The sequence below is a fragment of the Anolis sagrei genome, chromosome 3 (assembly GCF_037176765.1).
Source record: "Anolis sagrei isolate rAnoSag1 chromosome 3, rAnoSag1.mat, whole genome shotgun sequence".
NCBI lineage: Eukaryota > Metazoa > Chordata > Lepidosauria > Squamata > Dactyloidae > Anolis > Anolis sagrei.
The window spans coordinates 15478258-15501417 of NC_090023.1; the positions used below are offsets into that span (position 1 = coordinate 15478258).

Below are 23160 nucleotides of genomic sequence, written 5' to 3' on the forward strand. Positions count from 1 at the left end.
AGATTTTTGTTTTAACCTCTTTAACTTTTGAACTGCAGCAGGTTTATGAAATCAAGTAATTGCCATTTGTGTTAAATAATTCATGTTTAGACACTGTTTAGATAACAGGAAGCAGAATAGGAATAAAGTGACAGTTCTCATAAAAATAATGGAAGGGGCAGAGTTCCCAAAGGATGTACATTGCCATTTGTGCTATTTTTGTTGTCTGTAAATGATCTGGAGTTGGGGATATGTAGCTTGACAGTTGTGTTTGTAGATGACACTGAGGTATTTGAAAAGATGTAAATGGATTCTGACTGCAAAGAACACCAAATTGATGTCTCTGAACTCGATAAATGATAACAGAATGGCAATTGTAGAAACATGTTTCAAATAGTGTTCTTAGGGGTAATTTTCCCCCACCCAATTTCACATATGAATGCATGAACTGGTGATTTGTTCAGATGCTCAAGAAAGAAATCTTGTGGAATGGCTCAGTTAAAATCTAGCGTGTGGTAGCAGGGAAATACACAAAATGTCTGATAAGAATTATTTGAAAAGTGATAAAAATAAGTAAAGTCTTCCAAGTCTATGGAAAACACCTGCCTCTTAAATACACTGCCATATTATATCTGAATTTGAAACCTTGGGTAGTTAACAGACATGATAATACCTTTTGTATGAGCAAAGTGAAAGGCATATGACATAGCAACGTGCTACAGATTGTGAAACTGGAAAAAGTAACAGAAGTTCACTCAGGCATTGTTTTCTACTCTTTATGTTATACTGGGTTTAATATTTTTTGTATGCTTTTCTATACCAGCTGCCAGATAATAAAGTATGGTTTCACCCATGCATTGCTGGCAGGCTTTCCCTAGCCAATGGATTGGCTACTTTGGGAACAGAATGTGGATCTGGTAGACCTTTGGACTCATTCAGCAAGGATGACCTTAGGTTCATACACCTGTAGGAGCTTGCAGTGTATAATGTAACAGCATCAGGTGTGTAGGCAGGTATTAGTGATGGTGACTAAATGAAACCTCTCAGAATGCCATGGAATACTAATTGCTTGGGAGAAACTGTGTAGGAGGATAGCTGCTTTCCATGTTTGTTAGCTTTTGGAAATAGGCTACTCTGGGCTGATCCAAAAGGGATAAGGCAGTTTAAAACTGGTTTGTTGCAGTAAAATCCAGCAGGGGTCTTGTACTTTAATAATTGTGTTGAAGAAGCAGTTCCAACAGGTATTGGGTTGTTGTAGTTTTTTTGCGGCTGTATGGCCATGTTCTAGAAGTATTCTCTCCTAATGTTTTGTCTGCATCTATGGCAGGCATCCTCAGAGGTTGTGAGGTCCATTGGAAACTAGGAAAACTAGATATATAAACCCACTTTTCTTAGTTTCCAATGGACCTCACGATCTCTGAGGATGCCTGCCATAGTTGCAAGCAAAACGTCAGGAGAGAATACTTCTAGAACATGGCCAGACAGCCACAAAAAACCTACAACAACCCAGTGATTCTGGCCATGAAAGCCTTCGACAACACATTCAACAGGTGTTGCTCATCAGAACACCTGCTGAAATTGACTCTTCCTCTCAACCATTAGGGGTAGAGGAACTCTCTTGAGTTTTCAATATGACAAGACTAGTTCAAAGTGTAGGTTAATCATCTCTTACCTCAAGCATCCTCAGACTGTGGCCCTCCAGCTGTTTGGGCCTCTAACTCCCAGAAGTTCTAGCCAGCTTCTTCCATGATCAGGCATTCTGGGAGTTCGAAGAACCAAACAGCTGGAGGACCGCAGTTTAATGACGCCTGCCATATCAGGAATTCCAAAATATTCCAAAATTCAAAATTGTCCACATGGGTGGTTGGGATAGTAATGCCTTTGCTTTCTTGTGGTCCAGGATACACAAACTTGGGTTTCATGCGCCAAGTGATTAAAAATACTGTGTGTAAAATTACTTTCAGGCCATGTGTATTAGGTATCTAGGAAACATTTGTTAATTTTGTCTTTAGACTTGGGTCTCATCTCAAAGGCATCCCACTATTTGTGTGTAAGCAAATGCAGGCATTCCAGAATCTGAAAAAAATAATCCAAAACTCTTCTAGTCCAAACCCTTTCTGATAAGGGATTCTCAACCTGTATAGCAACTCTTACAAGAAAAAGTTTCTCTATAAACCATATTATTTTAGGCATTTGAATTTCAGCCATTCTTTTCATGTGAAGTTATTGTGGCCATCCGGAAATAGCAAATATTATGGATGTTGATCTATATCAGCCATCAATCTTTCTGTTTATTAGGAATGTAGAAAACTGCCTTGTGCTGAGTCATACGATTTATCTCTTTAAGACAGTCTTGTTAGCATTGATTCTCAGCATGACCTCTCCAGTATCTTAGACAACTTTCCTTTCTAGTCCTACCTTGTGATCTTCCTTCCAGATAAAAATCAAAACAGGCCCTACTTGAATTTTGAAATTAGATGAGATCATTGTGTTGATATCTGGTGCTACTGTTGGAGGCTGTCTATATTCTCCACAGAGTTTCTCTAGACTTTGGTCTAGTAAGTGCAAGCCAAGAAGTATTAAGCTGTTTCCAAGGTGATGAAGTTACTGTCCTGGGTGCGTTGGCTCCTTTCTAGAACATCCAAACCATATCTAATGGGAAACATGTTCAGTTATTCCTACAATTAAATCTGGGAGAGAGTGATCTACCCTTCCATGTGCAGTTCAAAACTTGTACCTCTACTTAATTCTTGGGAAGTGTTTCTTGGACAGAATGCAAGACTGCTGGAGAGAAGGCAGTGGGTAACGGTAAAGATTTCCCCTTGAACTTAAGTCTAGTTGAGTTAGACTTCCCAGGGGTGGTGTTCATCTCCATTTCTAAAACAAAGAGCTGGAGTTGTCCGTAGATGCCTCCTAGGTCATTTGGTTAGCATGTCTGCATGGAGTGCTGTTACCTTCCTGCCGAAGTGGTATTTATTCATCTACTCACATTTGCATGTTTTCAAACTGCTAGGTTGGCAGAAACTGGGACTAACAATGGAGCTCACCCCGTCCTGTGGATTCGAACCACTGATCAGCAAGTTCTGCAGCTTAGCGGTTTAACCCACTGCATTGCTGCATCCCCTGAGAAGGGAGTAGGACTTCTATTATACCTTGATAGATATAGTTGGTGGGAACATAATACGTATAAGGCCTTCTCAGTGGCTGCCCCTGCAAACTGAAAGCCTGAGTTTTTTTACAGGTTTTTTTCATGCACAGAAATCACTTTTCTTCCATTTGCTCAGTAATCCTTAAAGCAATTGTCATCCTGAACTAGGTCAGCATAGTTTTTCCCTTTCAACACATAAGACATTGTCTTGAAACTGAACTAACTTAAGAGGCCTCAAGCAAAATCTCAACCTTTGTGGAATCTCCATACCTGGGAATGATATATTATTTATTTATTTAATTATTTACGGCATTTCTCCCTTCTCACCCCGAAGGGGACTCAGAACGGCTTACAATATATATATATATATATATATATATATATATATATATATATATAGTGTATATATACAATATATATATGTGTGTATATACACACACACACAATATATTATTAGCATAGTACAATATCAGTATTAAATATTACTATATTGTACTCTACCATTATATTGTAATATTATTAGTAGTACTACAGGTAATATAAAATATAGAATTATAATATCATATTCTTAGTAGTATAATATTGTATTACACTATAATATGATAAATAATATATGTATATACAATAATTATATTATATTATTATCATAGCACAGGAGACAAGGTGGAACTGTCCCCTGACCCCTCTCTCTCTTCGCTCTGGCCCAGAACAGCAGTTAGTGCTGTTGGGAGGGGTCTCCAACTGATGACATATATCTGTCATTAAAAAGTCACTCTACTAGAACCATGCTAGAATCACATTGCACCTGAAGTAGTCCTATTTACTCCTGAGACAAAGCATAAGGATGGAGTGAGAGAAAAAGGATGGAGAAAAAGAAGTCAAAAAGAAAATAAAGTTGGAAAGAAGGAAAAGTAAAAATGGATTGGGACAATCTGCAGTCTACAATAATATTTCCTCCATCTTTGTCACAAGGTCATGAAGCCTACCCGTTAAAAATTTGATATGAATGTCAACATTTGTTTTTGGGGACCTTTAGTTTTTGAAGCTAGAGACTAGAGAAACATAGCAGATAGGAGTTTTGGCCACTTAGGAATTTTTCAATTTTTCCTAATCAGGAGGTGGAAATATTAAAATCTGACTTGGATTGCAGCTTCATAAACCCCGCCTTCCCGTATCCATGCAGACATATTTAAGCTGAATTAAGTGTACAAGGTACATTTCAATTGTGTGAGTTAACATTGTGTTCCTGGATAAATCTTGTGCAATTTTCAATGGGGAAGTATTGATGACTATGTTGCAAGTTTGTACTCTTAACTGAACGTATGCGTCATTGAGCATAGCAGGACTTCAGCGTGAGCATGCATAGAATTGGGCTGTTAGTTAGATTAAAAATACCCCCTTGTTTGTGTCTCTTAGGAAATTGTTCCAGGAGCAATTCCAGGGCAGTAAAATATTATTTTGGAATTTGTCCTGAGAGGGACATTAGCCTCCCTTTCCTCTTTGAGTTTCTAGGAATTCTTACTTAAATAGAATGAAACACTGTGAAGTACAAAACCTTTTCTCTGAGTGCACATAGTAACATATACTTGCAGGCATGAATTGTGGTGTAAGAATGACATTTTATAAAAGCAAAGACAAAATGGTCAACACACAAGAACTTAACCTTTATTCAAGCATAGCACATTTGTTGAATGGTAGTTGTTTTCCATCATAGTCAATATCTTTATAAACTGTTTCATAACTTTCAAGAATAAATAATGGGTCAGATCTGTTTCTTTTTTGTGTATGTGGTAAGTCCCAGAACCAAATCCCCATGGAAATATTGAGCCCATTGTACTCTTTGGCCATTTCCCTAGGCCATTAGATAGTACTTTGTTCTTCATTTCATCCACTTCCCTGGCCCTATGATACTTTGTTACATTACCACTTTCCCAGCCCTTTTTGCAGTTGGCCATGACCATTTTCTAATCCTGGCCATTGGTATTTTGATTCCACCTGATGGAGCTATAATTATTCTTAATCTTTTTGTGTATGTTTTCGTGATTTTTATGTTTTATGATGTTTATTTTAATTTGTCTGTATGGTTTTCCTTTCTGGCAATTGAATGTTTTGCCTTATATGTTGGAAACTGCAATGAGTCCCCTTGGGGAGATAGGGCGGTATACTATTATTATACCCCAGGTTTCAGCGGTGACCAGGAGAGCATTCGCACAGTTAAAGCTTGTGTGCCAGCTGCGCCTGTACCTTGGGAAGTCTGACTTGGCCACGGTAGTCCATGCTCTTGTTACATCCCGTTTAGACTACTGTAACACTCTCTACGTGGGGTTGCCATTGAAGACGAGTCCACAGCAGACACTCTGCTGGCTGTTGAATTGGATTATTATTATTATTATTATTATTATTATTATTATTATTATTGGCAAAATGGTGGGATAAAAATACAGCTCATAAGTAAACCATCTCCAACTGACACATCTCTTTCAGATTGCTGCAATTCTGCGAAAGAGAAAACTTGATTATTATGTACACAAACTGCTCCCTGAAATCCTGCAATCAACATCCTTTCTGACAGCAAATGGAAGTCTATACATTGCATTTTTCTGCATTTTAAGGTTAGTGAACTTGATTTTTCTGTCTTTGTCAGAAGTTGAGATATACCTTATTCCATAATGAATTTCAAATTGATCTCTATTTTGGTTTTTCAAAGCTAGACACACTTTTTGTTTTGGAAAAAAACAACGTTTAATTAACTTCTGCTTGATGGCCCATCATTACTTATTAATATTGTTGTAGCAAATTCCATCCTATTGTAAGGCTTATTTGCTGAGCTTTGTATAATATGCCCATATTTTTAGTATTCTGGAAATGACAGACAAATGCTGTTTCCTACCACTTAAACTTTGGTTGCTTTTCATCCGAGGCCTTCCTGCAGGGCAGTGAAAACAAGTCTATTTCTCTTCTCAGGAAACGTCTTTTATCTTCTTCATTTTCACACTTCAGCATGTTATAAAAAGCCTACCTGATAAACTGGTGTAATTTGTTTCTTTTTTAGGGCACGTAGGTTGGACAAGCATTAAAAATGAACTGTATTAATTGGAACATAAAGCTATCCCTTGAGGAAGGTGGGAAGGGCACCGACTGTGCAATGCCAGTCAGTTCTAATTCCCTTTCTGTCCCTTTTAATGGCCTCATGATATCTTAATTAATTTGTAACTTTGAAATTCTCAAACTGTGTGCCAGGATTGTTGAGAATCATGTGGCCTCCCAGGTTTTTTTGGACTACAAATTCCAGAGGTTCTAGCAAGCCTGAATCATGATGAGACATAGAATAATAGAATAACTTTATTCTCATTGTACATGATACAACAAAATTAAATACCATCCCCAATGACATTATGTATGTACACATTGCAGAATAATAGAATAATTTTTCTTCACTGTACATCATACAACAAAATTAAATGCCATCCCCAATCACAATATGTATTGCAAAACAAAGCACCTGTCCTTCCATGTTCTACTCGCTGTTGCACAACCATTAATGCCACACCAGTGTGAAACCACGGAGTACAATATAGTCACAGCTTTAGGATAAAAGCTGTCTTTCAGTCTATTTGTCCTTGTTTTTATCATCCTATACTGTCTGCCAGATGGTAACAATAAAAAAGAATGCTGAGACTTGTAGTCCAAAAACATATGGAGGTGTGCATGAACCCTCTATATTAAAATTTTGTTTGAACCCAGTGTACCCATGTTGCACCAATTGAGAGTGATGTCATTTCTGTATGTGCATGCCACATGTCTCAGTTGTGGTTGGGATTCTGAATGATGTCCAGAACAAGACCATATAAGAACAGTTTTTTTTGTTCTGAGGGGGTTGTCTGTTTTGTCTCTAAATGATTCTTTGCTACATATTTGAACAACATTCAAAACAGCAATATATGGAAAGGCATGGGATGGTCAACTATTGCACATAAATCTGAAAATGCAAATATTTAATGTTAGGTTGGACTGAAATGGGTTGTGCAATGGGTTAAACAGCTGAACTGCTGAACTTGCTGACCAAAAGGTTGGTGGTTCGAATCTGGGGAGCAGGGTGAACTCCTGCTGTTACCCCCAGCTTCTGCCAAACTAGCAGTTGGAAAACATGCAAGTGTGAGTAGATCAATAGATACCGTTTCTGTGGGAAATTAACGCCGCTCCATGCAGTCATGCCGGCCACATGACCTAGGAGGTGTCTACAGAAAAAGCTGGTTCTTTGGCTTAGACATGGAGAGATAGAGATGAACAGCACCCCTTTAGAGTCGGACGTGACTAGACTTAATGCCAGGGGAAAACCTTTACCTTTAGGACTGAAATATCAGTTCTCCAAGTGAAACACAGAGCTGGAATGAGCCCTGAAATTTACCAGACAAACAGACAACAAACAAGAACTTGTAAATACCTCTTGAAAAATGTTATTGGCTCACAAACATTTTTACTAGCTTGCTTGAGCACCTCTACCAAAGTTCCTCATTTGTGTGATACAAGCTTGTGAGACTTACTTTTCTAGTTTTCTGCTTAGCTCTCTGATGGCAGCTTTTTCTTGTTTCATGCAAATGATTGTAACACTAAACCAGTGTCTGCTACTCTGTTTATCTATTTAGCATGCATAAAAAAGCATATCTGTTTGCAAAATTCAGTTTTGCTACTTATTTGTATTTCTAAAAAATGTCATTTTTTTCATACCTAAATGGAAAATGCTAAACACAAAACATTAAGTTCAAATATTAATCCTAGCCACTGTAATCTGATCATATTAGTTGAAGTGGCTTAGTTCTCATGCAATGTGTTGGATTTTTGTTCATAACACATGAAATGGAATAATTCAAGCAGAGTATTACTATTTTAACAAATTGTAGGATAGATGTATATAGATGGTCAAAGTTACCTATTTTTTTTAACCTTTAAACCAATATATCTGGGTTGTAACCATTTTTGCTGGTGGGTGGGTAATAAATGTTTGCCATAGTGTAGATCACCACTTCCCAAACTGCATTCTGCAAAATCCTAGGGTTCTACAAAAACATTGTAGGCTTTTTGACTTAAGTTACAAAGTTAGGAGTAAGTTGGATGTCTATGTAAATGTCTATTTTAATTGTATGTTTTTTTTTTTAATGACATTGAATTTTTGCCTATGTGTAAAGCCGCCTTGACTCCCTTTTGGGATCAGAAGGGAGGGATAAAAATATAGTAAATAAATAAATACATAAATGTTGTCCCAAATTTACATATTTAGCTGTTGGACATAAATCCCAATTTCAAAACTATTTTAAGTTCATAATTTTTTTATTTATTTATTTCGAGGTTTTATACACCGACCCTCTCACCTTCAAAGAGGGATTCGGACCGGTTCACAACATGTGTTAACATACAAAGAATATACAATAACAACACAATGCCACTTCATTACACGATTAAAATATCAGCACCATACACATTAAAACATTATCATCACAGTTAAAAGAGCCAAAACGTCCAACACCATCACAATCCCATTCATCATCCCCCTTTCATGTGGGCAAAGAATTAAATCAGTTGTCAAATGCCGCGTTCCACAACCAGGTCTTTGTTAGTTTCCTGAACGTCATGAGGGAGGAGGCAGTTCTGATCTCTAATGGCAGGGAGTTCCAAAGTCGAGGGGCCACCATCGAGAAGGCTCTGTCCCTGGTCCCCACCAGCTGTGCTTGTGCAGGCGGTGGGACCGAGAGCAGGGCCCCTCCAGACGATCTTAGTGGTCTTGATGGTTCGTAGGGGAGAATACGTTCGGAGAGGTAAACAGGGCCGGAGTCAAAACCTCGAAAATAAATTAAACAATTTTCTTCATCACTTTAGGTGTGAATCCAATATTTTCCTGTACCAAAATAAAGAATTTTGGTTATATTTAAAATGTTTTTTCTTTATTTCCAAACGTACTACATTATACAAAACACTTAGGCAATAGGAGTAGATGAAAGAATGAAGACCCTTGTGGATCCACAATGCATAGGGACAAAGTTAGGGTTCCGCGGGGGAATGGGGGGAGTCTTCTGAAGGGTTCCATCACATGAAGCGTTCTTGTGGATCAATCTCCAGTTTGTCATAGAAGAGCTTGTCACTCTGAAAATGTACATAATTTTTTTTGGATCAAAGTAATCTCTGAAACGATGCTGTAAAACATATACTCCTTGAGGTGTTAAAACTATCAATTTTATGAGGTTCTTTGATGTATTATTTTAGAAGAATCAGAAGATGACAGTTGGCTGTATTTAGCCGGCAATGCAAGCGTGTGCATGAATACAAGCAGACTGCATGCACATGCACAAGTCTTGGAAGCCACACTTCCCCTTCTTTAAAAGGAAGGGTTCTTTCCATTTGCATAAAGGACCGAGGCCCCTTCTACACAGCCATTTAATCCAGATTATCAAAGCAAATAATCCACATTATTTGCTTTGAACTGGATTATATGAGTCTGCACTGCCAAATGATCCAGTTCAAAGCAGATAATCTGGATTTTATATGGCAGCCGTGGTGGAACAATGGGTTGAGCTCTTGTACTGTCTGAATTGCTGACCTGAAGGTCAACGGTTCGAATCCACGAGACGAGATGAGCCCCTGTCTGTCAGCCCCAGCTTTCCATACATGATCTCTGATATTGCTGTTTTTAAATTGTTTTAAATTGTTTTTAAATTGTGTTCGATTTTAGCCTGTTCTTGTAAGCCGCTCTGAGCCCCAGGTGAGTGGCGGCATATAAGTTCGAATAATAAATAAATAAATACTAGGATGTGAGAGAAGCATTCCACAGGATGGTAACATATCTGGGCATCCTCTGGGCAACATTTTTGTAGACGGCCGATTCTCTCACATCAGAAGCAACTTGCAGTATGTTCTCAATTTGCTTCTGAAACAAATTTTTACTAATTATTTCCCTACTCCCACACTGTTTTGGAACCTCCTCTAACCTTCTCCAGAAGATTGTTGATGAGAGATTGCAAAGGGCTTTTTTTGGGTGGGGTGGGAGAATTTTAAAAAGTAATTTCATCCTTTCATTTATTAGAATTGTCTTGTGAGTGGAACTAGATGTACTGAAAGTATATTCAGATCCCAACAAATTTTTCTTGTACTCTCAAGAGGGAATGGCCTTCATGCCCAGAAACATGAGCCTCACTTAATGTCCTTAGAATCCCATACATGCTGCCATTTGAATGCCATACATTATATTTGAATAATTGCACTCTTTATCTACATCAGTAGTGGGCAACTGTGGTGGGTATGTGGAAGCTGCATGGAGTCAAAAAATGGGGGGAAAGAATATAGCTAGAAGTCTATGACTGGTTTCGATTTTGCTTTTTAAAAATATATGAATATAGCAAGTGCCCTGCACCTTATTTTAAAGAGGAATGCTGCACCTTATTTTAAAGAGGAGAAGCAGATCACCCCTTTGTTTTGGCCAGAAAAGAGAGCTTGGTGGACTTGAGGGCCACAAAACCACCATGTGGTGGAATCCTTAAAGCCCCGAGGCCATACTTTTGCTAACCTGATCTAGAACATATGAACCTTTAAGAATACTTATTAATTTTTTTCGATACGTTTTTTAAACTATGTGCTTTATCTTTCAGGAAGATCCTGGGTAAATTCTATTTTTGGACCCCTGGACTTGGTGCAGCTTTACCAGCTTCTTACGTGGCTATTCTTATTGAGAGGAAGAGCAGGTATGTGTTCTCTTGCTGGTTTATTTATTTATTTATTTATTTGCTGCATTTGTTGACCGCCGTTCTCAGCCCTAGGGCGACTCACGGCGGTGTACAACATATAAAAGACAATTTACAATAAAGCAAGAACGAGAAATCAACGTATCACTAATACACAATAATATAATTACACTAAAATAATCCGCTCCGTCTTATCGTAGAATCATAACCAATCTCGTAGTCCATATTCCGTTCCAGTTGTCATTACCAGTTAATGTAACACTCAGTTAAATGCCTTCTCAAATAGCCATGTCTTTAGGCTCTTACGGAAAGACATAAGGGAGGGCGCCTGTTTGATGTCAACAGGGAGGGTGTTCCACAGCCGGGGAGCCACCACCGAGAAGGCCCTCTCTCTCATCTCCGCCAGACGTGCCTGTGAAGCAGGCGGGATCGAGAGAAGGGCCTCCCCAGACGATCTCAAGGCCCTCGTGGGCTCATAGGCCGAGATGCGGTCCGAAAGGTATTTTGGGCCGGAACCGTTTAGGGCTTTGTAGGATAACACCAGCACCTTAAATTGGGCCCGGTAGCAGATCGGCAGCCAGTGGAGCTGGAACAACAAGGGCGTTGTATGCTCCCTGCGTCCCGCTCCTGTTAGTAACATGGCTGCCGCGCGCTGGACTAGCTGAAGCTTCCGGGCCGTCTTCAAGGGCAGCCCCACGTAGAGAGCGTTGCAGTAATCAAGGCGGGATGTGACCAGAGCGTGTACCACCGTGGCCAAGTCAGACTTCCCGAGGTACGGGCGCAGCTGGCGCACAAGCCTAAGCTGTGCAAATGCTCCCCTGGTCACCGCTGAAACCTGGGTTCTGCATTGCTGTGGGTGGGAGTCATTCAGATTTCAGAAGGCAGGAAAAGAAACAGATAAAGCTGTAGCTATTTTTAGTATTTGCATACAGTATTGTTTCAAACAAATGATATATCGATATATATATAAATAAATAAATAAGAGAGAGAGAATAAGGACTATAAGCATTAGCTGAAAAGCTCAATGCACCAATTTCATACAACAGCCTTAAAATTAATCCTTTTCAGATTTTTTTATTTACCAAGTTAACATGTGCCTTTGCAGCACATAGTTGATGTTGGAAAGCCCCCTGGAGAACTATGTGGAGAATCTTAGTATTTATAGAGAGCAAAAGCCAGTGCCTTATGTCTGTGTTTTTCCAGAAAATCAACTTTTCATGTTTTGCTTTGACCCTTACTGAAGAAGTGACAAGTACAATTCCAGTAGTACAATAGTTTAATAATCCCCTTAGTTGCTTTATCAGCCGGACGTTGCTTCATCAGTTTCTGTTGTTGTCATTTATCATTTCCACATGAATTGTCTCCTCTGCTGAGATCCAAGTTTATGTCTGATGGTATTTAAAGATGTGTCTACCATGTTTGTATTTTATTATGAACTACAAAGTTTAGTATATGTTCAACTATTATTTTATTTAAGATTATGTGTTGTTGACTATCATCGAGTCCAATTTATAGTGATTGTTAAGGTATTTCACCTTAGATAGGGCTTCTAAAGGAGTGGACATTCTCTAGATGCTATCTTGAATTGCCTTCTTGTTTTTTAAATAGAAAATATCCCTACTGGAACTCTGCTATCCAGTGTCAATAATACTGGTCTAGATAGATTAGTGGTTCCCACCCAACCTGTGGTCTGTGGACCCAGTAACTAAAATATGGTCTGTGGCCTCACCGTTACTACACCATTGCAATAAGAGTGACTGGTCTTGTTATAGTGCTGAGGCTTATTAAATACGTTTTTTTGTGGGCGAGAAGATGGCAACTACTGGATGGCATATGTTCTGTGTCAGATACTAGAGCTGATATGGTCTATCCAATGCAATTTTCTGAATCAGCACCCCAAATAACCAAACCGAATCTAAAATTGATCAAAAACTGATTCATAACCCTTTTTGTACTAATGTTGGAGAGTGATCCCTGGTCAAGTGGTCCTGGTCAAAAAAAGATTGGGAACCACTGAGATAGATCAATGGTCTGACTCAGTGTAGGGCGACTTCCCATATTCCCATGAGATAAAGCTGCAAGTTATGTGTTCCCTCTTTGATTAAAAGCAGCATGGCTCTGAGTTCTAGTTGGTGAGAAACATCAGCAGACTGTAGCCCTCATGTTGTGTTTCTAGGCTTATCAGATGCACCTAGTTGGTCCCTGTGACAAACAGGGTGCTGGATTGGGCAATGATTTAGCCTATTCTGCCATGGTTCTTATGCTGAGATATTAATGTGCTCTCTTAACTTCATTTCTCAATTTGAATGCTCATTTCCATTTCCTTTTTTAAAAAGTGATGTTTGTTTAGATTCTCTTACAAATAATGGAAGCAAAAGACTATTGTTGTGTATTTTAAAGATTTTAAGATAGTGCTACAGGAGAAAAGCTTAAAAATAGAAGCTAGAGCAGTACAAACTGTGTCCCTCCCACGGCGTCATTCTGTCTCTTTGGAGTCCATAGGGGCATCAGTGTTTGGAGTTTTCCTAGATTTTGTAGTTTTCTTTCCATTGTAAAAGATTGATGGTTACAGATGGTATAGTTACTGTAAGGACTCTAAGGTCTTAAAATATGCATCAGGTTTTTGATCCTACCTTCTTGTTTTTGGCACCACACACTGTTGGAATATGGCCCCTAACAAATTATCTGAAATTGAGATTATTCTTCTGGACTGAAAGAGGTTTTCTGTCCCTTGGTATCCAATGCTCCCTCCTCCAAAAATGCCTATGCTATCCCCTTTTTTTGGGTTAGTGTACACAGTTGAAGATGGAGTAGGCAAGGAGGTTTCTTGAAGGGATTCTCTGTGGAAGTCATGTCCTATTAATATTTTCAAGAGTAAATGGTTTGCTTGTTTTATCAACATGATTTGATAGGTCACATTGCTCGTCTGTATCTTTCACTAGTTCACAGATCCTTGACAGTACCCTTCATTTCTGTATCTTGTTCCTCCATTTGACCTCTACTCTTCTCTAAGGCATCTGCACACCCTTCTCTAGTCATCTGCATCTACTTAGGTTCCTAAAGATGTCCTCAGGAATGAAGCCCTTCGTTTTCTCCCCTGCTGTGTTCATGTTGTTCTCACCCATAGCTGCTCTTGACAACCGAAGGAGTCACCAGAGAGGGTAAAAGGAATTAGTGAGAACAGGTGCAGTATTCATTAACTCCTGCTAGGTTCCTTGAAAGGAAATAGGCCTGGCAAGAAGCTGGCATATAGAGGTTGCCAAGAATTAGAGAAGGAAAATGGGCAGACTGTCTATGCACCATTCTGTCCCCACATCCTCCCCCCTCAGTCCAGTTTTGGGTGCTATATTTTTCATGCTATGTTGATCTGTACTATTTACCTCTCAAAGCATGTGCTTATAAATATAGACATGCTGAAAAATTTTCTGTGATATTAAAGTGGGGGAAATTTCCCTTTTCCCAATACATATGTGTTGGAGTGAAAGGAATCTAAATCCTTCCTTCTTCAAACCAGCTATAGTGAGCTGTATTTATGCCCAACTTTCTCTTTTCCTTCCTCTAGGCTGTGTTGGAGGGGTACATAGCTTAGTTTCCTCCTCAAATGATCATTGTGTGGTTCTAGGAAAGTGAACTAAACCTGTCTGTCTTGAGCCAGCACAACTAAACCCTTGTCCCTGTTCAGGATTAGTGTCTGCTCATTGCTACCAGTGATATACCTGCAGGTGTTTCCAAAAAAACAACTTTCCCAAGCTGAGGAGACATATAGGTCTGGCTTTGATTACTGCCTAAATGAAACACCACGTGGAACCCTATACCTTGCCTTTAGGTCTGTTGCCTTTATTTAGAATATTTATACTATGCTCTTCAACCAGGAGGGTTAATTTGATTGATCTGTGCTCTCATACAATCTAAATAAGACATAATACACAAGGAAAAGGAAATCCAAGTGTTGGGAGGGGTGAAGTTCAGTAGATTCTGCCCATTCTTCTCACCCTCTGAGGTCACAGCAGTGACAGATGGGATGGATTTCATCAGCTGCTGAGATCTAGCCATGGTGGGCAGTTCAGAATCATGTTTTCTATTAATATTTTTATTATATTTATTTATACCCCGCTTTACCTTCCTTGAAGGGGACTTAAAGCGGCTTAACATAAAAGCATCAGCGTAACAATTTAAAATATACTAGTAAGTGAATATTAAAACAGGATCAAATATAAACAGTATACATAACCAGCCAGATTAGTTGTAAGTAAGAGAAGGCACATTATAATGACAACTTGCCGTGTAGGTGGACTACATTCTGCCTTGGGACTTGAAGTCCTAGCTATCATGGAATTATTAACTGTATATGTGCCACCTACACTGGCTCATTAAGTGCCATATGCATTGTGGAGGTGGTATATTCCCCAGAGCATGTTAATTGTGCCTTCTGTTTCTTTTCTCCAAAAGGTACACTGCAAACCCATACAGTTCTTGTCTTTTTCCCCATCCTCACCTATTCAATAGATTTATTTATTTATTTGCATTATTTCTACCCTGCTCATATCAGCCCGGAGGCGACTCAGATATTTCTTTCTTTCTGCAATGTCCTGGCCTACAACCAGTGGCTACTCACAAGTATTGTAAAGCCATTTAATCAGTGAGTTTTACATAAGTATTGACTTCCCATTCATTTAGAAATTATTCAGTGAGTATATTCTACTGAAGATTAGCAGTTTTCATGTTTTCATTTCCTGGTTAATTCCTAGTTCAAATGTATTTCTATTTTGTTTTTAGCTATATGTTGTCATGACATTGTTGTACCGTATACAGACAGTCCCCAAGTTATGAACAACATAGGTTCTGTAAGTTTGTTCTTAAGCTGAATTTGTATGTAAGTCAGAACAGGTACATTTTTCAAGTGTAACTCCAGCTAAAATGCATATTTTTATTTGGATAGCATATGGTGTTTGTTTTGCTATCTGTCCCCCTGTTCAGAAAATTTCATTTCACTTTCTGCCCTGTGATAATTGGATTTTGAAAAATGTGGCTTGTTGTGGAAACAAGTATTGGTGATACAGCTTAAATGGAGACTCCCTGATTATAACTCTTTCAGGAGATAATTTCCCTTTTGAGGGGAAGATTTCTAAATAGGCTATTTGTCTAATCTCATCTCCTTATACAGGCCATCTCATGCATTGTGGTCAACAGAGGAGGCCCTGCTCTTGGTCCCACGCCTGTCACAAGCATGATTGGTGGGAAGAAGAGAGGGGGCCTACTCCGTGATCGCTCCTGATCTCTGGAACTCCCTCCCCAAAGAAATCATCATGGACATTGTCACGGCCATCTTTGAATTGTCGTACCCGCTTACGCACTTTGCTTTCACTCATAACAGTATCACCATACACTTCACAAATCTGTCGATGAATTTCTGCAGAAGGCAGGTTCCTTGCTGACAAAAACCATATCACTGAGCGAACCTCACATGTGGAGGGTGAGTTGATAGTCTTAAACATTTTTAAAGCACAGAACAGAACTGTACAGGTTAGCTACAGAGAACTGAGCACAGTTGTTCCCAAGGCATGCCGGTACACGACGCACGCGCTTGTTGCGGTATGCGTGCGAACTACTAGTGTCTACAACAAAATGGACCTTACTTAAAAAATACCCCTTGTAGTTACAATATATGCAACATTTCAGTTTTAATGACTTCTTTTCAAATGGTGAGTTGATAGGGTTTCTGTAAGATGTTATTGGTTCAATTGGCTTTATGATTTCATTCCATGAGTAGATTTGGGATGACTTTTTGCCTCTCAGCCAAGGACAGTCTGAACTTCCTTTTCTTGCACGTCTAAAACTTTGGGGGAAAAATAGTGTTGCTTGCAAAAAATACACAAGTTGTTAAGCATGCAGCAAAACTTGCCAGTAGGTCTTTATACTGCCTTCTAAGAAGCATTCAAAGAACAGGAAGAATTAACTTCCCCTCTTACTTCAAATTAGGTATTTCACATTTGGGGTGGTGTCACTCATAATGATTGCCAGTTGGGAAGCTACTTGAAATTACCTCTCAGATGATCACATGGCAAGCCTTCCTTTATACGTCCCAGTTTGCATGAGATTTTCCACTACTCTTTTCACTTTCATAGTCCTTCTGTTTGGATAGCATGAGCAGTGATTTTCATTTGGAAAGGAACACTACACTTCTTCCCACCATGGTTTCTGGACAGTGTAATATGGAAAAAATAGAGAATTTCTGGGCAAGCAATGTACAGAGTAATATAAACATGCACTTTACTGCTCCTCTGATGTGGCATTGATCACTTAACATTACTCTGAAAATATATTAGTCTGATCTACTGGGCTGGTTTAAAATAATATTTTTTGCCGGGGGAAAAGTAACATTTTTCTCTCATTTCAGGGGTTCTAGTGAGGAAATATGAGTATTTACTAATGAGTTCAAATGGAATATGAAGACACAGGTTTGCAGATTGGGTGTGATCCTGGACTCATCGCTGATCTTGGAACCTCAAGTTTCGGCAGTGACTAGGGGAGCATTTGCACAGTTAAAGCTTGTGTGCCACCTGTGCTCATACATTGGGAAGTCTGACTTGGCCATGGTGGTCCATGCTCTTGTTACATCCCGAATAGATTACTACAACGCGCTCTACATGGGGTTGCCTTTGAAGACTGTTCAGAAGCTTCAAATGGTCCAATGGGCGGCAGCCAGGTTTCTAACAGCTCTACTGCCTGCCAATTTGCTACCAAGCACAATTCAAAGTGTTGGCTCTAGCCAATAAGGCCCTAAATGATTCCGTCCCACCTTACCTGTCCGAATGTATCTCTTCCTATGAACAATCTAGGAGCTTAAGATCATCTGGGGAGGCCTTGCTCTCGATCCTGCTTGCCTTGCAAGTGTGATTGGCAGAGACGAAGGACAGGGCCTTCTCAGTGGTGCCCCCCCAGCAACGGAACTCCTTCCCCAGGGATATTAGATCAGCCCCCTCCCTCCTGACTTTCCGGAAAAAAAAGTTAAGATCTGGCTTTTTGAGCAAGCTTTTGAGAATGCAGCAGAATAGATAACACGGAACTATGAATGATGAACATGGAATGGCCAGACGATGTTATTGGGTAACATTTTTAACAAGATGGCACCGATGATCATATGATTTAACGGTTTTTATATATGTTATATATTGTAATGTTGATTGTTTTCAATGGCACTTTTATGAATGCCTGACATCGAATTGTGCCAATCTGTAACCCGCCTTGAGTCGCTGTATGGCTGAGAAAGACGGGCTATAAATATAGTAAATAAATAAATAAATATGCATACTTATGCAGAGGGCAAGTAAGCAGATTCTGTAATGCTCTTGGTACTAGAAGTTCTGTGTAGGCTGGTCATCATTCCATTATTGTGCATTAGTCCCAGTGATTATAAACAGAAGCAGAAAATCATCCTGAACTCAACTGTGATATTTTTACATTCTTTGGTTTTATATTCATGCCTTGGATTCATTTTTCCTGGTTTCTTGGATTTTATTAGATAAGTTTTTTCCTTTGTTTTTCATGGACTTTGATGGACTTTTACCCTGGACTACTTTGTTTCAGCTTATCTTCCTACGTAATTGGATTTACCTATTTATTTAAAGTGCTTTTTTTACTTTACAGCTCTTTAATTATCTTCAATAAAGGGATGTTTCCCTACTCAACTGTGTGGTGTTTAAAGTCAGAGGGCTTTTCCTGGTCTGGACTGCAACAGTTTCTCATTTTCTATGCATAGTGGTAGTTGGGGAAAGTAAAGTGTATTTGGCCAGCCCTTTGAGAACTGGCTGAATCTTGACTTGCAAGTGTTAGCTGAGTGATCCTGGTTTGGTTCCCTCCTTGCATGCTCTCTCACTTTCCCTGTGTGTGTATGTGCCTTCATGTTGGCCATTGCCTTATGGTGACCATGTTTTCAGTCTTCCATAGAAGTCCTAACTAAGGCTAACCCCTTTTAGGAGTCATGCTTTTTCTGCCCAATGATTGGAAAGTGTCAAAAAGTTGGGACTTTAACTTTTTCCTCAAGTGTTTTTACTTTGTTAGACTGTGTTTAGACCAGGGGCTCTCAAACTTTTTCAGCTGTGGAGCCCTTTTTGAAGCAAATGTTTTGCATGGAGCCCCAAGAAATGTTTATATATTATATTACATTAAATATAATGTGTGTGTGTATCTATCTATCTATCTATCTATCTATCTATCTATCTCAGGTCTGGGCAAACTTTTTGATGCATTGCTTTTGAAAATTTGACAGAAAGTCCAGGCCAGTGGCAGATGGATGAAGAGTGTTTGTGTGAACTAATAGAAGAAAACATGAAGAAATTTCTATGCAAACGATACATATCTTGTTAGTAGTGCCAAAGAGAGAGAGAGAAAGAAAGAAAGGGAGGGAGAACAATACAGTATTTAAAATGAAGAACAAATTTAATCAAAATGAATTTAACAGTATTTCAGTGGAACACCCCAGGGGCCATCCAGTCCAATCCACTTCTGCCATGCAAAGCACCCCCAACAGATGGCCCCCTAGCCTTTGTAATACTGATAATAATAATAATAATAATAATAATAATAGCACAAACCCCAGGGGCCATCCAGTTAACTCCCTTTTTCCATGCAGGAAAAACACAATCAAGCTACCCCTGAGCGGTGGGAGGAAAATAGGGTTTTAGAAGCAAGAAAGGCATGGCGGAAAGGATCTGGGAGGTGAGAAAGGTGAGGAAAAAAAGGATGGGGAGGCAGGGGGAAAGGCTTTTGGTGGCAAGGGAGGTGGGGAGGGGGAGCAGGAAAGAGGAGGGAAAGCTTGGGAGGAGGAGGAAAACGGGGAACTCTTCATTATGCTTCACAGATTCCCAAGGGCTCCACGGAGGACAGTTTAAGAACCACTGGTTTGAACCGCTGTACAGAGGGAGTACCTTTTTTCTTGGATTTTTATCTGAAAATGATTAAGAGGAGGTCAAAGAGAAGGGAAGCAAGTCCTTATTTTCCTGACATTATTGTCTGATAGACCTCTGGTAAAATATCGGGCAACTCTATGAATTACTTTCTTCTCCAAAATGAAGAAGTTTTATAATTATACAAAAAACACACTATTGCTGAAAAAGTTATCACTGTGCTGCTTAAATATTGTGACAATTATAATTTCATTCAAAACTGTTAGTAGGATATTGTCCTTTATTAGCCTTCCTAAGCAAGTGGAGTTGCCTGTTGAGTAAAAGGAAAGTGATCACTTCAGTGTGGTTGTAAGAAAGGCAATTAGAACTCATTTAAAGTTAATTGTTGTATTACTTGCCTAATGAGCCTAGTTCTGTATGCTTTCCCTTGCTTAATTACCCTACTATGCATTCCAGTAAAGGAATCTAATTACCACTCATCAAAATAAAGTTCCAGAGTTGCTTTGAAGGGGCGTGTTTGTTTGTGTCCCCTTCTCCCCCTTCAAGTGTCCTCTAGGCAGAATTAGTATTGACTTAGCGGTTGGGACATTATAGTGGCGCCTGTCTCCCTGCTGTAGAGCAGGCTGTGTCACTGGTGCCGTTATTAACTCCTCTAAGTTGAAGTTTTATAATTTGGCTATAAAAAGAAACCTTAGGCTACATCTCACACCTTTCAGTTCAAGAGCCTTTGTTTTGGGGGAAGGGGTGGAGGGGAAACCCAGAGCAGGACGCTAGCTGGACATTTATAACTAATTCTTCAGACCGTGGGATGAAGCCTCTGTCAATTCCCTGAAAGACTTCACAAGTCTGTCTTAAAAAGCAGAGTCTTCATTTTTGCAATGTGCGAACTGAGTTGGATCCCTTTTTAGTACTAGAGTTACAAAAGTTTTCAGTCTGTGTTTGTAATGAGTTTTCCTACTTCGAAATTTTAACAGTGCAGAGTTTCTGCTCTCCAGGTGCAGGAGAAAACAAGTTCTTTACAGATATGGATTGTATGGCATAGTGTTTTCAGCAAGTATGGCATGCTGCCCATTAAATATTCCATAGTATAGGCACAATGAGTGAAACACCACAAAATTGCTGTGGCTTTTGTGGATTTGACAACTTAAACACAAATTGTATGTACGCGAAATGTTATTGCAAATTAATGTTTGTGGCTGTGGTATATTCAAACTTCAGTGCCTAATTCTATTAAAATGTTTCCTGTTCTTTGGTGCTTCTAGGCAGTAGTTACTCTGGTACAGAATAAGCTCACAAGGCAGTCTGGATAAAATACGTTATCTCCTGTTGTGTTATGTTAGGCGATCCCTCATTGTCCGAGTTGTCTTCCAAGATCGGTGTCCTGGCGGTGGGTCCATAGGTTATTTTTGATCTGCATACTCTCCTGCAGTGAGGGCATTGGTTTCCAGGTGGAAGGCGGTCCTTTATCTTAGCATGTTTCTTTCTTTCGCCTTCCATTCGTGCCTCTTCAAATTCTACAGCACTGCTGGTCACAGCTGACATCAAGCTGGAGTGCTCAAGGGCCAGGGCTTCCCAGTTCTCAGTGTCTATGCCAGAGTTTTTAAGGTTGGCTTTGAGCCCATCTTTAAATCTCTCTTCCTGCCCACCAACATTCAGTTTTCCGTTCTTGAGTTCAGAGTAGAGCAACTGCTTTGGGAGATGGTAGTCAGGCATCCAGACAATGTGGCATGTCCAGCGGAGTTGATGGCAGAGGACCATCGCTTCAATGGTGTTGGTCTTTGCTTCTTCCAGCACACTGACATTCATCTGCTTGTCTTCCCAAGAGATTTACAGGATTTTTCGAAGGCAACGCTGATGGAATCGTTTTAGGAGTTGCATGTGATGTCTGTAGATAGTCCATGTCTCACAGATGTATAGCAGGGTTTGGAGGACAATAGCTTTATAAACATGCACCTTGGTATCCCTACGGATGTCCTGGTCCTCAAACACTCTTCTTCATTTGGAAAAATGCTGCACTCACAGAGCTCAGATGGTGTTGTATTTCAGTGTATTTCAGTTATCTCCAATTCCTAATTTGTGTTGTCAATACCATGATTTATTGTTTTTTTAAAAAAATCAACTCAGACAGCTGCGCCACAGTCCCGGTGCAAATACCTGATACGCCCAAATTTGAATACTGCTGGCATTGGGTGGGGATTTTGTCATTTGGGAGTTGTAGTTGCTGGGATTTATAGTTAACCAACAATCAAAGAGCATTCTGAACTCCACCAGCAATGGAATTGAACCAAACTTGGCACACAGTTCTCCCATGACCAACATAAAATGCTGGAAGGGTTTGGTGGGCATTGACTGATTGGAGTTGTAGTTCACCTACACCCAGAGAGCACGGTGGACTCAAACAATGATGGATCTGGACCAAACTTGGCACAAATACTCAATAGGCCCAAATGCGAACACTGGTGGAGTTTGGGAGAAATAGACCTCAACATTTTGGATTTTTAATTGCTGGAATGTATAGTTCACCTATAATCAAAGAACACTCTGAGCCCCACCAACAATAGAATTGGGCCAAACTTCCCACACAGAACCCACATGACCAACAGAAAATACTGTGTTTTGTGATGGTCTTTGGCGACCCCTTTGACTCCCCCTCGCGACCCCCCCAGGGGTCATGACCCCCAGGTTGAGAAACGCTGGTATAGATCTTGAAGTGAAAAGACATGGTTATCTGGGAGAGCAATCCAAATACAGAAACAAAACTGTGCTTCACAGTCAGTTTTAAACTGACAGTTTTTGGAGCTTTACATCCATTTTGCTTGCCTTTGAAATTCTCCCACTCAGTCTGTAGAAGAGAGCAGAAATTCTTTGACCACCAGAGCAGTTTTTTTTAAAGGTCCTGGGAATTAATAGATGAAAGTTTAAGTACCAGAGATGTAGGAGTAACTTGTCTCATCTTGAAAGTATTTGAACTCTTCAGTGCTGTTGTTAAGGTGGACAAGGGAGTACATGTTTTTTTCATAAATATTTCAGGCTGGTTCACACATACTTGGTTTCTAACTTTCCTCAAATATCCTTTTATCTTGTTTGTCAAATTTTGACAGTGCCTCCTTGGAAAATGATTTATCTCCTCCCTCTCTTTCTCTTCCATGTTCCAGTAATCTCTAAAAATCCATTGCTCTGAAGTATGTTTCAAACGATTTCTCAATGCTGCCTAATTTATGAGTAATTTATGAGTATCAAACTTAATGATGACTGTCATTAGAATGCAGAGCTGATAAACTAGCTTCAGCTTTCCAGTTGTTATTAGTTGTTGCTAATGGAATTTGAAGGGTTTGGTGGAGATGGATTTGTAGCCATTGTTGACTGATGGACCCATAGTGACTTTAGACAGAATGAT

General features: G+C 39.6%; 1 protein-coding gene across 1 annotated transcript in view; it reads left to right on the forward strand.

Annotated features, from left to right (window-relative positions):
* The window catches only part of TMEM135 (transmembrane protein 135), a 206862-nt gene that overhangs the window by 9932 nt on the left and 173770 nt on the right, over positions 1–23160 (forward strand). The window contains exons 2-3 of the mRNA XM_060771135.2: positions 5612–5739; positions 10765–10857. Coding sequence (XP_060627118.2) covers positions 5612–5739; positions 10765–10857 — 221 coding nt within the window. The remainder of the gene's footprint in view (positions 1–5611; positions 5740–10764; positions 10858–23160) is intronic.